The 14,750-nt window shown below is 59.3% G+C and overlaps 1 protein-coding gene across 1 annotated transcript in view; it reads left to right on the plus strand.

The window, feature by feature from the left end:
* MICALL1 (MICAL like 1) overlaps nt 1–11,908 on the plus strand; it is a gene marked incomplete at its 5' end in the record, with an annotated part of 25,971 nt that extends 14,063 nt beyond the window's left edge. Inside the window, 11 exons of the mRNA XM_007941752.1 lie at nt 7–271; nt 2,091–2,148; nt 3,002–3,372; nt 4,546–4,961; nt 7,391–7,525; nt 8,133–8,259; nt 8,365–8,455; nt 8,627–8,700; nt 10,865–10,979; nt 11,251–11,297; nt 11,787–11,908. Coding sequence (XP_007939943.1) covers nt 7–271; nt 2,091–2,148; nt 3,002–3,372; nt 4,546–4,961; nt 7,391–7,525; nt 8,133–8,259; nt 8,365–8,455; nt 8,627–8,700; nt 10,865–10,979; nt 11,251–11,297; nt 11,787–11,908 — 1,821 coding nt within the window. The remainder of the gene's footprint in view (nt 1–6; nt 272–2,090; nt 2,149–3,001; nt 3,373–4,545; nt 4,962–7,390; nt 7,526–8,132; nt 8,260–8,364; nt 8,456–8,626; nt 8,701–10,864; nt 10,980–11,250; nt 11,298–11,786) is intronic.
* Between the last annotated feature and the right edge of the window lie 2,842 nt (nt 11,909–14,750).

The following is a 14,750-nucleotide window of genomic DNA, read 5'->3' on the forward strand; positions in this document are numbered from 1 at the left end:
GCCAAGGATGTTGATGGAGGCCCTGGTGTGGCAGCCACAGCTGAGGCCAGTGGGCCCAAGGACGGCCCTGAGGCCCGGCCCCAGATACCCACCAAGCCCCGCCTTCCCAGCAAGCCCCAGGAGCTGGCCAGCCCCCCAGCCGGCCGCCCCACACCTGCCCCCAGGAAGACATCTGAGAGCGTGGTTATGACACCCCCCACGCCCCGGCCACGGCCCAGTCTGCAGCACGAGAACCCGGTGGAGCAGGGTGGCAGCGGTGGCCTCATGAACGGTGAGCCAGGGTCCAGTGGGGCAGCGCTGGGTGGGTGTGGTGTGTGAGTGAGTCTGCATGTTCGTTCACATGTCTGTGTGTGTCTAAGCATTTCGGTGAGGCCATCCTCTGTTCCCTGGACAGTGCACATGGTTAACGTGCTTGGCTGCTAGTGCAAAGGTTGGAGGTTCCAGTCTGCCCAGCAGGGCTTTGGCAGAAAGGCCTGGCAATTGTTTCTGAAGGATCCTACAGAATACAGTTGTGTTCTGATGCACACAGATTCTCGTGAGTCCAAGTTGACTCCGTGGCAGCTGGCTGATGCTCTCTGGACCTGTGCGCCCTATAACTGTGCCGGGCATTTCCTGTCTGCCGTCACTCATTCACACAACATGTACTCACCTCGTGCCTTAAGGGCCGTGCCTGTTCTGTTGTCAGCGGCCATTAAGTTGGCCTTTGACTCATGGTGACTCTGTGCATGGTGGAGTGCAGTGTTGCCCACTCCTGAACCAGCTCCACGATTGACCGCAAATGAGACTGTTGGGCCCCATGGGGCTTTTGTTGGCTGATTTTTCAAAGTGGATTGCCAGGCCTTTCTCCCTGGTCTTAGTCTGGAAGGCTCGCTGACACCTGTTCACCCATCACACCAACACACAGCCTCCACAGACGGACGGGTGGGGGCTGTGCATTGGTGCCCTGGCCGGCAATCAAACTCAGGTCTCCCTCATGGAAGGCAAGACTCTGCCACTGAGCCCCACGGCCCTGTGTGCCTCTTCTAGATGTGGGGGTACACCTCGAACTAAACAGTGGAAACCCCCAGCCCAGGCTGCACTGTTCTGTGTGGGGGGGGGTGTTGAGGTTCTCCTGTGTCTTGTGCTTCAGTTCAGGGAGTGTAATGAGTGCACACTGTGTGTGCCTGTCTGTTGCCTTGTGTCTCTGCATATTGGTGTTCCCTTGTGTCCCAGACAATCCGTGTGCACAGTCCAGGTGACCTCCCACACCCCAGCCCGTGTGCTTGTCCTTGTCTCACCTGAGCTTGGGCTCGGGGAGGGGAGGATATGACCCTCAACAGGGGGACCTGTGCAGTGGAGACCCCTGCCCTAGTCTGTGGGCCCCTCTCCCTGACCCCTTATCTCAAATCCTTCCCAGACGACCTCCCTGGGCTTCCGTGACCTCATGGAAACACAGGTTCCTTGTAACCTGAGATGGCCTGGGACCTTATTGTTTCTTCTAGAGGCTCAAGGGAGAGAGGCCCCCAGGGTCTGCCCCTGAGACCTGCACGGGAACATTGTCCTTGCTCAGTCTCAGCACTCATGGAGGCCAGGGACTCAAATTCCATCCAATCCTGGTGTGACCTCAAGGGGCTGCCAGTCTTGTGGTGGGTGGCAGGTGGACATGAGGACTGCAGCCGAATGTGGACTCTGTCCAAATGGAGGGGAGCAGAGGCTGTTTTGGGGTTGGAAGGGACACTTAGGAGTCGGGAGGGGGGGCTTCCAGGAGGATGTGACACCTGAGCTGAATTGAGACAATGTGTCCTCTCCTCGGTGGGGAAGTGTCTGGGGGGACTTGGGTTCCCACTTGCCAACTGAAGTACACGTGGGCTCTCCAGTGGCCTGTCTTTGACCTTGACTGTGCTCCGACCTGGTCACCCTTGTGCTTATCTAATCTCCCTCAGTGCTGGGGGCGGGTGCCCAGGAGCACGAGTGCACAGGAGGGTGCCGTGACTGAACGAAGGGCACTCGCTCACTCACTCTTCGGTGAGACTGACTGCCTGGCTGCCCTACTCTGCTCGCTAGCGCCCAGCTGCCCATGAAGGCCTCTCTCACGCTCCTTTCCCATCTAGGAAGGCTGCACGAGCCGCCTGTCCCCAAGCCGAGAGGGACGCCCAAGTTGTCAGAGAGGTACGTTGGTCCCTGAGAAGCTCTCCTGCTTGGCAGACTCGGAGGGTGGGAACCAATGAAGCCCTGGGCCTAGGGATAAGGCTTCTTGTGGGCAGTCTCCCACCAACACACCCTCCTGAGGCGCAGGGTAGGCCGGGCCCGGTGGGAAGTGCCACCCCCGGCCCTGGGGCTCACTCTCCCTCTCCCCAGGGGCCTGCACCTGTGGGCAGCAGAGCCTGGTGGAGAACCACTGCTGTCCATGGGAAACCCGGGCCTCCCTCCTGTTACTGTGAGGGTGAGCAGTGGAGGACGGACAGGCCCAGGAAGGCTCAGCTGCTGTGCTGGCTCTTAGCCCCCGACCCCTGGGACCCTGCTGCGAGGAAGGACAGCCGTTTATACTTGTCCTTTGGGATCTGTGTTTCCCATGGTCCCCGAGGGAGAGAAGTGGCCACAGCTGTTGCAGTAGGTGACGTTCGTTGAGCATCACTGCATGCCAGGCACTGTGCCCAGGGCTTTCCATGTTCTCCTTGACGTGAGGGGTGGGTACTGTTACTGCCCCCATTTCACCGATGGGGAAACTGATGGCTGTGAGGCCAGGTAACTTTCCTGGTCATACAGGTGGTACATGGTTCAGCTCCTTGCCGGTCCTTTCCTGGGCTGGTATGGTGATGGCTCTGTGACGTGAAGGTTCACCTCCAAGGGGCCCAGTGGGGATATGAATGGCCCAGACTGGCCCTGCTGGGCTGGGGCAGAGAAAAGGGAGGCAGTTTCCAAAGGGGGTACCCTCTGAAATAGACTTGGAAGTGTCCGGAGAGACAGGGAAGCTGAGCCCAGACCAGCTGCACCGGTTTTGTTTCTTCCTGCCTCCTATCAGGACGCCGGCCCCCAGGAAGGACCCGCCATGGATCACACTGGTGCAAGCAGAACCAAAGAAGAAGCCAGCCCCTCTCCCGCCGAACAGCAGCCCCGGGCCGCCGAGCCACAGGCGGGTGGAGAACGGCGGCGTGGAGGAGGTGGCCCCGAAGAGCCTGGCCGCCGTCCTGGAGCCCAAGCCCTACAACCCCTTTGAGGAGGAGGGAGAGGAGGAGGAGTCCCTGGCTGCACCCAGCCTGGCCGCTGGCCCTGCCCCAGCCCCCCAGGAGTCCACGCCCAAGTCCCTGCACCCCTGGTATGGCATCACCCCCACCAGCAGCCCCAAGACCAAGAAGCGCCCCGCCCCCCGCGCACCCACCGCATCCCCGCTCGGTGAGTGCCATCCCTGGGCGTGGCCATTGGAACCGGGGGTGTAGGTGGGGTCAACACAGGGGCAGGGAAGGGGGTGTGGAACCACAGGGCTCCCAGGCCATGTGCTACTTGTTCTATGTATACGTGTTCTCCCACTTAATCCTGGAACACACCTGTGAGGCAGGTAGCGTCAGCCCCATCTTGCAATGTCGGGCTAGTGGAAAGCTCCCGCTAACCCTGTCTACCTTGGTCACTCGCACTGCAGGTGCCAGCTGGTCTCGGCTCTCACCTGGCTGTGTGTGATGTGAGCGGTGATTTTGAGCTGGTCCTGCCCTCAGTCTCTCCATCTGTACAGTGCTGTGGTGGGCTGGTTCCAGGTGCTGGGCCCTGGGCTCATCTCCTGTCACCACGGCCTGGGTCTGGTGACCTCAGTGGGACCTCCTCAGACAGTGGGGCCAAGAGCACGTTAGCATGTTAGCAATGACCAGAGGTGGTAGGGGGCCCCGCACTGGCCCCTACCCAGAGCCCTGGGACCCATTAGCTGTGTTTGGAGGGGGTGGGCAGGTGCAAGGCACAGCCGACAGGCATGAGCTCTGGAGTCAGACATGGCCCTTGCTGGGTCATTCCTCCTCTCTCAGTCAGCTGCTTCATCTGGGAAATGCCAGTGACAGTGCCTTGAAGTATGTTGTGAGGGTTGAAGTGGTACGCGCGGTGCCTGGCCTGGAGTGGTCACTGCAAGGGCTACGTCCTGCTCCACACGGGGTTGGCAGCAGAGGGAGGCTGGCCTCACTTCTCTGGCTGCCAGGGTACCATGGTCACGCCTCCCTCACGTGGCCTTCCTCACTTCGCCTTTTGAATTCGGCTTTGCTTTGGGTCAGGCTTGGAGGGGGTAGGGCTGTGGGCTTGTGGGGAAAGGAGGCAGCAGACATGCTGGTAAGGAAACTCAGGATTATAAAAGTGCCTGTCAGTGGCAGGCGGAGCACCAAGGGTGTTGGAAAAACTAGGATACTGTGATCCATATGATAACCTTGGTCACATCATGTGTTTGCTGCTCTCTTGGTCCCAGTTCCCCACCTGGACGTGGAAGGGGTTGGGTTTCCAGGGCCATATGCAGCTCTATTGAGGGTGAAGCATGTCACATGGGGCTGGAAGCCCTGACCCAGCCCCTCGTGTGGTGCCCACTTTCTCATACAGTGCACCACACCTCTCGCCTCTCACACTCGGAGCCCCCCTCGTCCACCCCGTCGCCCGCCCTCAGTGTGGAGAGCCTGTCGTCTGAGAGTTCCAGCCAGACCACTGGCAGGGAGCTGCTGGAGCCACCTCCTGTGCCTAAGAGCTCCTCAGAGCCTGTGGTCCACGCCCCTGGCACACCTGGCACCTCTGCCAGCCTCTCGGCCGACTCTTCCCTGTCATCCTCGGGGGAGCTGGTGCAGCGCAGCGCAGACCAGACCCCTCAAGCCAGTCTTGGCCCCACCACCAGTACTAGGGGCAGCCCGGGTCCCCAGGCGGCTAAGCCCTGCAGTGGTGCTGCCCCCACCCCTCTTGTGCTGGTTGGAGACAGGAGCCCTGCACCTTCCCCTGGAACCTCGTCCCCCCAGCTCCAGGTAAAGGTGAGTGCCCCTTCCACCCCGACATGGGACATACCTGTCCCTCCACCCATCCGTGTATGTACCTCTCCACCCACCTGGCCTCTTCTGTTCCACGGCTGCACGTACTCACATGTCCTGACACCTGCTTACCTGCCTCTCCACCGTACTCACCTACTGGGAGCCAGTCCCAGCCACTGTCCACCCACCCTGTGCACCTCCATTCCATCATGCGGACCCTCAGCAGAGCTGCAGTCAGACCACATCCTCGCCCTTGAAGGGCTCCACCTGCTAGGCCATTAATGAGTGTCCCACAAGGCCCTCTGAGGCAGAAGTGGAGTCTTAGGTCCGGGGGAGATGCTGACTCCCTTCTTGGTGCCATTTTCCTTCTCCTGAGACCTCAGTTGCCCCTCTTGTGAAGTGGGGCATAGGGCATTCATCGGGCAGCTGCTGTGTGCATAGGCTGGCCCTGGGCTCCAGGGTGACATGGATGTGGTCCCTGCCTTTGAGGTGCTCACGGCCAGGTCTCCACCACGTGCTGCGTGTGTCGTGGGAGAGTGAGCCCCCGACAGGCAAAAGGACCAAAGAAACACACCTTAATTGAGCTCCTGCTGTGTGCTACGCTGGGGTTAGGGGGTGTTTACAGAGGAGAAAGGTCACAGCCCTTGTCGTATGGGGCTCCCGCCCCAGGCCTGTCCCAGACCCTTGCTGACCTGTCTTCTCTCTGCTGCGGAGCTGGGGAGAGAATGGCCTGACTGGGCCCCATCCCGGGGGGCTCTTTTCCAGAGGAGCTGTTTTCCCGTTAGGGCTGTTGGCTCGCTTGGGGCTCGCCAGGATGGGGACAGAGTTTGTAGAGGGGCCTCTCTTTCGCCTCTCTCCGTGCCACCTGGTTCTGACTGGCCGTTTTTGCCCCGACTCAGTCACCCTGGGTGTGCCCCAAGGCTCGCCCACCTCTAGGCAGAGGTGGCAGGAGAGCTTCCAGAGGGTTGGGTGTGACAGGTGGCTGGCAGCATTCTTGGGGCCTAATACTGTTGGTACAGTCCCTGCATGAGCCCTAGGCACCGAAGGTGTGTTTCCCCAATGTCATTTCATTTCCCTTTCTCTGGCCGTGGCCACGGCCACTGGTGCACTCATGCTGCCTCTGCCGCTCCCAGCTGTGGCCTCGGGCTCCCGGGCAGAGTGAGGAGGGGCTGAGCAGCACCCCGGTTCCGGACTGCTCTGAGGAGCTCAGGGCTCCTTGGTGGTGGGAGCTGGGGTCAGCCCACCCCACCTCAGGCAGCTCCCTGGGAAGCACCTGTTTCCTGTGGGTCTGTGAGCAATTCTGTTTGAAGCTTGAAGCCAAGCACAGGCTGGAAACCCTGGTTTTCAGTTGATGGCCCTGCTGGTCAGACCAGCCCAGGGGCTTTGGCACTTTGGCTGTGCCGGGCCCCTCTGGGTGTGTGTCGGGGGGAAGAGGCAGAGCCCACGGGGGCTTCCTCCTGGGGGCTCCCCTTCCTCACCCTAACCTCAACATGAAGAGGGAGCCGCAGAGGCAGTGGGCGTATGAGACAGAGAGGGGTTCATTGGGCGGCCGTGGCCCTGTGGGGACAGAACCCTGCCCTCTGCTATGGCCGGACGAGCCTCTGGCACTCCTCTGCGCTGGTGGATGGGATGGGCAGGGCTCCCCCCCATCTCCGGAGGAGGCTGGGTAACCACTCACAACGCTCCACAGCTCAAGTGAGGGCTCTCCAAGGGGCCCGTGAGACGCCCGTTTCATTTGACCTGAGGGAAGTCGTTGTTTGGAAACATGTTGCCCACGTGGCAAGCAATGGCCTGCCACGCCCAGTGGTAGGGCCGGCTGCAGGGAGGGCCAGAGTCCACCCAGAGGGACAGGAAGATGCTGGCTGGCTGCGAGGGGCTGTGTGGTGGGGTGAGACTGGCCCTAAGCCCACGGAGGGAGCGTCTTCCCCAGGCAGGAGGGAGCTCCCCTCCTCCAGCTGCCGGCCCCACGGAGGTGGAGCTGTGCTTTCACACTTCTGGCTGGAGCACATCCTAACCACTGTCCCCCAGGGCCACGTGGTGCCCCGGTCTGAAACAGCCTTTCCCCTCAGCCCGGGCGCTGGGATGCGTGGGACCTCGAATATACCACGCACGGCTCTGAACTTGAGTTTACTCAGCTGTACAGTCATTACAACGCCCACTTTGCAGGGGGGTTGTGAGAATTAAACCAGGATGTATAGGAATCACCCACTGTGGACCTGGCACGTGGACTGTTCCAGAAATGTCCGCTGAATGACCGAGGGCGTTGAGACTGCACGCTGGCAGATCCTCTCGGCCTGGACACCCTTCCTGGAGGCGAGCCCTCCTGCACGTGGACGCAGGCCTGCTTCCCTCATTCCCCAGGCCGGGATGGGGCTGCCGAGGCCTTCACCACCCCTTCCCCGGCTTATCCTGTCATGTCTCCCTGCCTTCAGTCTTCCTGCAAGGAGAATCCTTTTAACCGGAAGGCATCCCCCACGGCCTCCCCGACCACAAGGAAGGCCACCAAAGGACCCAAGCCAGCGAGGCCGCCTGCCCCAGGACACGGTTTCCCACTCATCAAGCGAAAGGTACCAGCTGGGAGCCCCCAGGGACCCGGCCGCCCGGCCTGGCACTCTCAGGTTTCCTGTGGGGCTCTGTGTGGGGATGGGCTGTCTGGCCAGAGACAGTGTCCCTCCAGTGTCCCAAGGAGGGTCTTGGGTGGCCAGCTGGAGGGTTTAATTTACAGTCAGAGGGATCTAGAGCAGACTAGCATCCCGGCCAAGGGCTGTGGAGGGCATGGTTACTAAAAATGATTCAAGTGCCATAGGGTTCATGTGACCTACTTCTCCTTCAGGATGGAAGAGTGTTTGTTCTCCAGCTTATCTCTGTAACAGGGACTCTCAGTCACACAGCGATAACCTTTCTGGAGTGATGGAGAAGGGGGAGGAGTTCCCAGGGGGAGACAGGAAGTTGTATCTCTCTGGCTGTGCCTCCCAGTGCTGGGACCAGGGGCCTGGAAGGGTTATGACCATCCCCACATTGGCCCCTTCCGCACATCTCACCATGCTGGCTGTACCCGTGGGGGCCAGGAGTGGCTGGACAAAGGGCAAAGCTCCCGGCAGCGACCTGTGCTGTAGGAGGGCTGGCAGGGTCAGGGGTGGCCTGTCCTTCAGGTGACCCAGCGCTGTTGTGCAGGTCCAGGCTGACCAGTACATCCCCGAGGAAGACATCCACGGGGAGATGGACACTATCGAGCGCCAGCTGGACGCCCTGGAGCACCGTGGCGTCCTGCTGGAGGAGAAGCTGCGTGGGGGAGTGAATGGTGCGAGGACCTACCTTGAGGGCCTGGGGGGGGCGGGCCCTCTGTCCTGGAGAAGGGTGGGAAGGGCAGGTCAGCCCCGGGCCTCATCGGGCGTCTGGCTTGCAGAGGGCCGTGAGGACGACATGCTGGTGGACTGGTTCAAGCTTATCCACGAGAAACACTTGTTGGTGCGGCGGGAGTCAGAGCTGATCTATGTGTGAGTGTGCTCTCCTCCCTGGGCCCTGGGTTCCCTTCGCACAATCCGTGGAGCCTAGAACTGAGAACCTTCCCGACCTTCCTCAACGCTGCCAGGGCAGGGCAAGGCAGGCCTGGCCGGGCCCCAGGTCGAGGCAGAGCTGTTCATGGTCGGCTTGTTCCCACCCCCCAGCTTCAAGCAGCAGAACCTGGAGCAGCGGCAGGCCGACGTGGAGTATGAGCTCCGGTGCCTCCTCAACAAGCCGGGTGAGTCCGTCCACCGCGCGTGCTGGCCCTGCCCCGGGCCAGGCCCCAGTGACGTGCAGGAGGGAGTCTGGGGAGAGGACGGAGCCGTCCCAGGGAACGCACGTGGGAATGTGGCTGGGGAGGGATTGTACCAGGTGATAAACTGGCTGATGGAGGTGGCAGGCGAGGGAGCAGCATGGGCATTGGGGTCTGAACATCCATGGTGAGGGCTGATGGGCAGCGAAGGGCACTGGGCTGGGAGGAGACTGCTCCTGACTCCTGGAATGTGTGTTGGTAGGTCCCCGGGTGAAGAGGCTGGTGAGGGGGCTCCCAGGGTGGTCTAGATGAGTGGGCTCATGGTCAGCAGGTCAGAGCATAATGGGACTTTACCGGTGAGGGATGGGCAGGGCAGCCAGGTTCAGGAAAGAGGGCACAGTGGGGAGAATTGGACGTGGATTGGACATGGAGTCCATCAGTCCTGGGTTCGGCCACCAACTTGCTGGGAGACCAAGGCAGTGATAGATGTGCAAAGACTCTGTGTCTGCTGAGGGGCTGGTGGTTCTCCTGCAGCAGTGCCAGGGTCTTACGCGCTTCTGCTGGGACACCTGGGAGCCGCAGCTGCCAAGAGCAAGACCACAGAGCTGTTTCAGGCCCAGGGCTGGGAACCAGAGTTTCTGACCACTTCCTGTGGCCCAGCCGTGGTCTTCCACGTGGCTTCCCTTGTTTCAGCCTCAGGGCGGCCCTGGGCAGCAGGAGCCGGCTTTCCCGTTTAACAGGGCAGCTGGAGGGCAGAGCTTGACAGGCTTGTCACTGGGGTAGAGTTGGGCTTCTGTCTAGGTGTCTGAGCTGAGCTGTCTCCTGACAGCAGCCCCTCCTGCTGCTGAGGCATCCGGGAACTTGGGAGGCTGATGAGGCCAGAAGCAGGAGTGTCCCTGGGGAAGCCCACAGAAATATCCCAGGCTTCTACTTCCTTCTGTGAGCTGTTCCCAAATCTCCAGGAGGCTAGGTCGTTGCAGCAGTCCATGGCAGCTGCAGCGACATCCTGTGGCCTGAGCGGGAATAGCACCTGTGCATCCCAGCCAGCCTGGCCTTGGGTTTATTGTTGCTTCTGCACCTTTGTGTACCTCCTGGGCTTGCCATCCTGTCCCAGATGCTACTCTTGGAGGGTGGGACCATTTAGAAGGTCACAGAAGCCTTATAAAGGCACCATTAGAGCCAAAGCTTGGGGGTATCAGGCTGCCTGGGCTCAAATACGGCTAGCTCCCCCGTCAGCGGTATGGCATGGGACAAGGACTTAGCCTCCTTGAGCCCCAGTTTCCCCACATGTCAGTTGGGGTCCTTACCCAGGTCTCAGATTTGGGAAGTGGCAGAGTGGGATTTGAACTTGGGTGGCTGCTTCTGAAGCCCCTGCCCTGTCCCTGGAACTTTACTGGGCCATCTGTGCCTGTGTTTTGGCAAGAGGGTGGTATAGGGAAATGAGGGCAGTGGCCTTGGGGGCCTGGAGACAGGGAGGCCTTGATGGAAGATGCTGTGGAGGGCAGGCCGGGAGTGGGCACCCATCCCCTAGGATCCCTGAGGGTGGTCCTGTGGGATGGCCCCGGGGCCTTGAGAGGTGAGGAGATGGGGTGGCTGCAGGTGTGTGCCACGGCAGGGAAGCCTGGCCGGGGTCCCTGTCCCCAGTTTCCCCTCTGGTCTCTTTTGGGCACTTGGGCCTCCTCCACGGCCTTGGATAAATGTTCCAGTGTGCCCCTTGGGTCATGTTGCTTTTCCTGCATGGGGACCCCTGGGGCTCCCTGCTTCTCCCACCTCTAGCCCAGCTTTGCTGGCCAGGTCACCTTTAGGGACTCTCAGTGGCCTGGCATGAATCCTGCCTCCACAGAGAAACCACTAGCAAAGTCTGTGGGACAAGTGAGTGACCACAAGGGGAATCCCTTGGGCTTATACTGGCTCCCAGTGAGGGATGTTTTTGTAGACAGTCTGCATTCTTGCTCTCTTCTATAATGACCTTCATTACCCCAAGACCCATGACCTCCCCCGACTGGGACCCTCCTCTCTGTCCTCAGAGTGTCCAGCACGGGCCTGGGACACAGTCTGAGCTGCTCACCGAGGCAGTGGTTCCTGGACTCTTGGGGGAGGCCGGAGGGTTTTCCCACCACTCACGCCCCTGCCTTTTCTTCCCGAGCAGAAAAGGACTGGACAGAGGAGGACCGGGGCCGGGAGCAGGTGCTGATGCAGGAACTTGTGAACCTCATTGAGCAGCGCAATGCCATTGTCAACTGCCTGGATGAGGACCGGCAGAGGTGACATGGCCGAGGGCGGGGGAGCTCCACTGGGCGGGGTGGGGAGGCTCCCTGGGCAGGTGAGTCCAGAGCAGGCCATGCCTCTGGCCCCGTGGTTCAGGCAGAGCCTGAGACAGGGTCCCACATCTAGGGCCAGGCCGTCTCAGCCCACCCTGCCAGCAGTCCCAGTGCACCCTTGCTTGAGCTGGGCAGAGCCGGAGGCTGGGGAGCACTTGGAGATGATCTGTTCCTTCCTCCTGTGGGTGGCTCAGCTTCCCTTTCTCGTTTTCAGGGAGGAAGAGGAAGACAAGATGTTGGAAGCCATGATCAAGAGGAAAGGTGAGCTCTGCAGCCATGGAGGCTGATGACCCTCTGAAACTACGGCCTTGAGATTATCATTAAACCTTCAACCAGAAATACCCCTGGAGTCTTCTTAACACCAAACAACAACAGTTTAGCTCAACTATGATAGTTTAGTGAAGAACTTCTGGCTTGACCCTTGGGCTGTGTGGGGTCGGATTGACAGCAGCAACTCGGAAGATTAAACAGGAACCTTAGGGGGCAGGGAGTTTATGTTAATAGGGGAGGGACAGCTCAGAAAAGGAGGGTGAGGATGGTTGCCCTGTTAGAAGGTCAGCAACGTCACTAAATGGGACATGGAGAAACTTGAGTTGCTCCTATGTTTTTGTTGTGTATGTTCCCAACAACAACAAAAGAGAAAATAAATTAGGAAGAAAGAGGGCACGCCCATGGCTTTGTCCCCTGGCCCGCTGGGATGGGCTACCCTGCTCCCCACTCCTGTTAAGTGCTTCCCTTTCTTTTCTGCAGAGTTCCAGAGGGAGGCTGAGTCCGAGGCCAAGAAGAAGGGCAAGTTCAAGACCATGAAGGTGCTGAAGCTGCTGGGCAACAAGCGTGACACCAAGAGCAAGTCCCCTGGGGACAAGAGCTGACGTGGGGGAGCAGCTGGAACAGCCACTGCCCTCCTGGCCCGGGCCTGGGCTCCGCTGGCGGGAGCAGTTGAGAGGAACGATGAACTCAGGAGAGGGAGCCTCTGGGTGACGGCCTCCCCCTCCTCAGGGTCCTCTGGGCCAAAGAAAGTTCTGCCCTCTTCTCTGAGCCCTAGGCAGTGGTGGCTCAGCCCTGCCCGGTCTGGTTCTGAGGACTCCAGACACTGTGACTGACCCAAAGAGCAAGCAGGATCCAGGGAGGGGCAGCAGCCGGCCATGCCCGCCCCTTGTCCTGCCCAGCCTCTGCTGAGATGGCCGGCCCCTCAGTCCCTCTTCCCTTCCGTACCATGGCTAGGTGGGATTCTTAGCCATCAAAACTCAGCACCAGAAGGTCCTTCCCCAGACCCTGAGGTCTGCCCCGTGGTAGCCCTCTGGCCTGGGTTTCTGCCCCAGGGTTGTGGCCTTTTGCAGGCTGGCGCAGGACTGGGATGCACTGGCTACTTCTTCCTGCCCAGCTCTTGCTCTGGGTCCCTGTCATCGCTCCCAGGCAGGACAGTGGGACCCCAGCCCTCGTCTTCATCTCTCCTGAGTCAGGAGCTCTATTTATGAAGTTGGTTAGGAGGGTCTGAGCTGTTTCCTCACACACGGACACGCCTGGCAGGCAAATGCCTCCTTCTCTCCTCAAAGTCTTAGGATAATGCTTCTCTCATCTCCCCCATCTCATGGAAACCTCACTTCTTGGGACATAGGGCTGCAATGGCCATCCTGGGGCAGGTGGACTCCCTCTGGCTGCCCCCAGTGCTGTGACCATCAGGGACAACCTCGGAGAGGGGGTCCAGTTCTAGGTCCTGGGTCACCGGCCTGGGGAAGGGGTGCTTCAAGTAGGTGCTAATCCTGGTTCTGTCCCATGCTGTCTGGTCCCTAATTGAGAGCTTTCCTCCACCACCCCAGGTCTAGGATTGTGGTCCCTCCTTGTGTGTGGCCATTGTTGGCTTGTCTCCTCACACTCCTCTGTTGTCAGTCCTCTTCCTGTCTGGGATGGCTGCTGAAGAGGAGAAGCCAATGGGAACCACCTTTCCCCCAGGGAATGTGCCCAGCAGCCCTTGGTAGAAGCACTGTTGTCATAACCTATCTCTGGGACATCTCAAGGGCCCCTTCCTCAATGTGCCTGTATCAATGCGTGAGGATTTTCCTCACCAACAATAAAGGAAGACAGCCGTTGCCAGTGCCCCTCACCACGCGGTGTTTGTCCCTTGGCCAGGTCCACCTTCTTCTCTGTCTCAGCCACGTTCTGTAGCTGGGCATCTCTGGTGGCCCAGAAAGGTCTGGGCCCATATTGGGGCTGCCCACTGACAGGGGCCTTGGTCCTGGCTCCCTGCCATTCTTTGCACCTCTAGACCCTGGTGATCTTCCAAATGTGCCTACTGACCTGGAGCTACGGTCCCAACTCAAAAGCTTTCCAGGGGCCAGACAGGTAACCTACGTGAAACAGCTGGGTATAACTTGATGGATGGCATCTGACAGGCTGCCCCAGTGCCAGCAGACAAAAAGGGGGAAATTGTTCCTCACTTAAGTCATCGTAGCCTATGGGAGTGTGAGCCCGTGTTGCCAGGTCTTTCCGTTTTTTGAAAGAAGCTAGAAATCTAGACTGGGAGCTCTGGTAGCATAGTGGCTAAGACACTTGCCTGCTAACCAGACGGCTGGCGGTTCAAACCCACCAGCCACTCCTCGGAAGGAAGGTTGGGCAATCCTACTTCCGTAGTGATACTGCCTCGGAAACCCAAGGAGGGGTCGCTATGAGTCGGGGCCGACTCGACGGCACATAACAACAACAACAACAACAGAAATCTAGACTACTGTGTGTGAAATTTATGTTGGTGACAGATTTGGAATGAAATCAAGGTCAGATGGATACGATACTGAATTTGTCCCAAGTTCTCCAGTTTGCTGTCTCTGGGGCACATGGAAGGGCCTTCGAGGTAGGGGCCAGCTGTCCTGAACGCACGCTCTGCCCTCAGGTTCTTGCTGAGACTGGACTGTTCTGGATTGCCCTCGACCTGCCTCTGCCCACTGGTCTGTTTGTGGCTACAGGGTCCTGTTTACTCTGCCAATCAGAAGGTGGGTTAGACTGGATCATGGTGCCACCAGATGGCCCAGGACAGGTGGCTAGAAGTTCCCAACTCTTGGTGGTTCATGGGGACGAGAAGATGACAGACTAGAGCATGGAGGTGTCAGAAGCCATGGCTCAGTCTGACCAGAGTGCCTCTGGATCAAATGGTGGTCATGGTATCTTGGTGAGCCTGAGTTCTCAGAAGAATTTCAAGCCATTGCAGAGGTTTACTGAGAGAATCATGGGAGAGTGAAACTCTCTCCCACAGCCCGGCCCAGGCTGCTCAACATGTGGTCGTACCATTTCCACTTCATGTTTGCAAACAGGTAGCGAGGAACCATCTGTGCTTGAAAAACTCCTTGGACAAATACTCCTTATCCCTCTGGAAACAAGATGGTGTGTAATGACCTGCTCTGAATGTCTTTTGTTCCCCGTTTAATCGTTGTGGTTAAACATTTGCCCAAGGCTGTAAGAAGTCAACTAAGTAGGCTCTCAGTAGGGAGGAAGTGATCGTATTTATTCCAAAGTTCAGGAGTCTCAACGGAGTCTAAACGTGGAGGACACAACAGAGGCTAGGGGTGGGAACAGGCCCATTTGGATGCCCTTAGACGTATCTGGGATGGTAAGACACTGGCCTGGCTTTCACTGTATGGGGCTCTCTCTCCTAGAAAAGTCTGAATATGTGCACATTTGTGCCTCTCGAAGGCTCCAGCAGCTGGCCTGGCATCCCTGGAC

This window comes from Orycteropus afer, unplaced genomic scaffold (genome assembly GCF_000298275.1).
Source record: "Orycteropus afer afer isolate SDZICR_OR568_19922 unplaced genomic scaffold, OryAfe1.0 scaffold00083, whole genome shotgun sequence".
NCBI lineage: Eukaryota > Metazoa > Chordata > Mammalia > Tubulidentata > Orycteropodidae > Orycteropus > Orycteropus afer.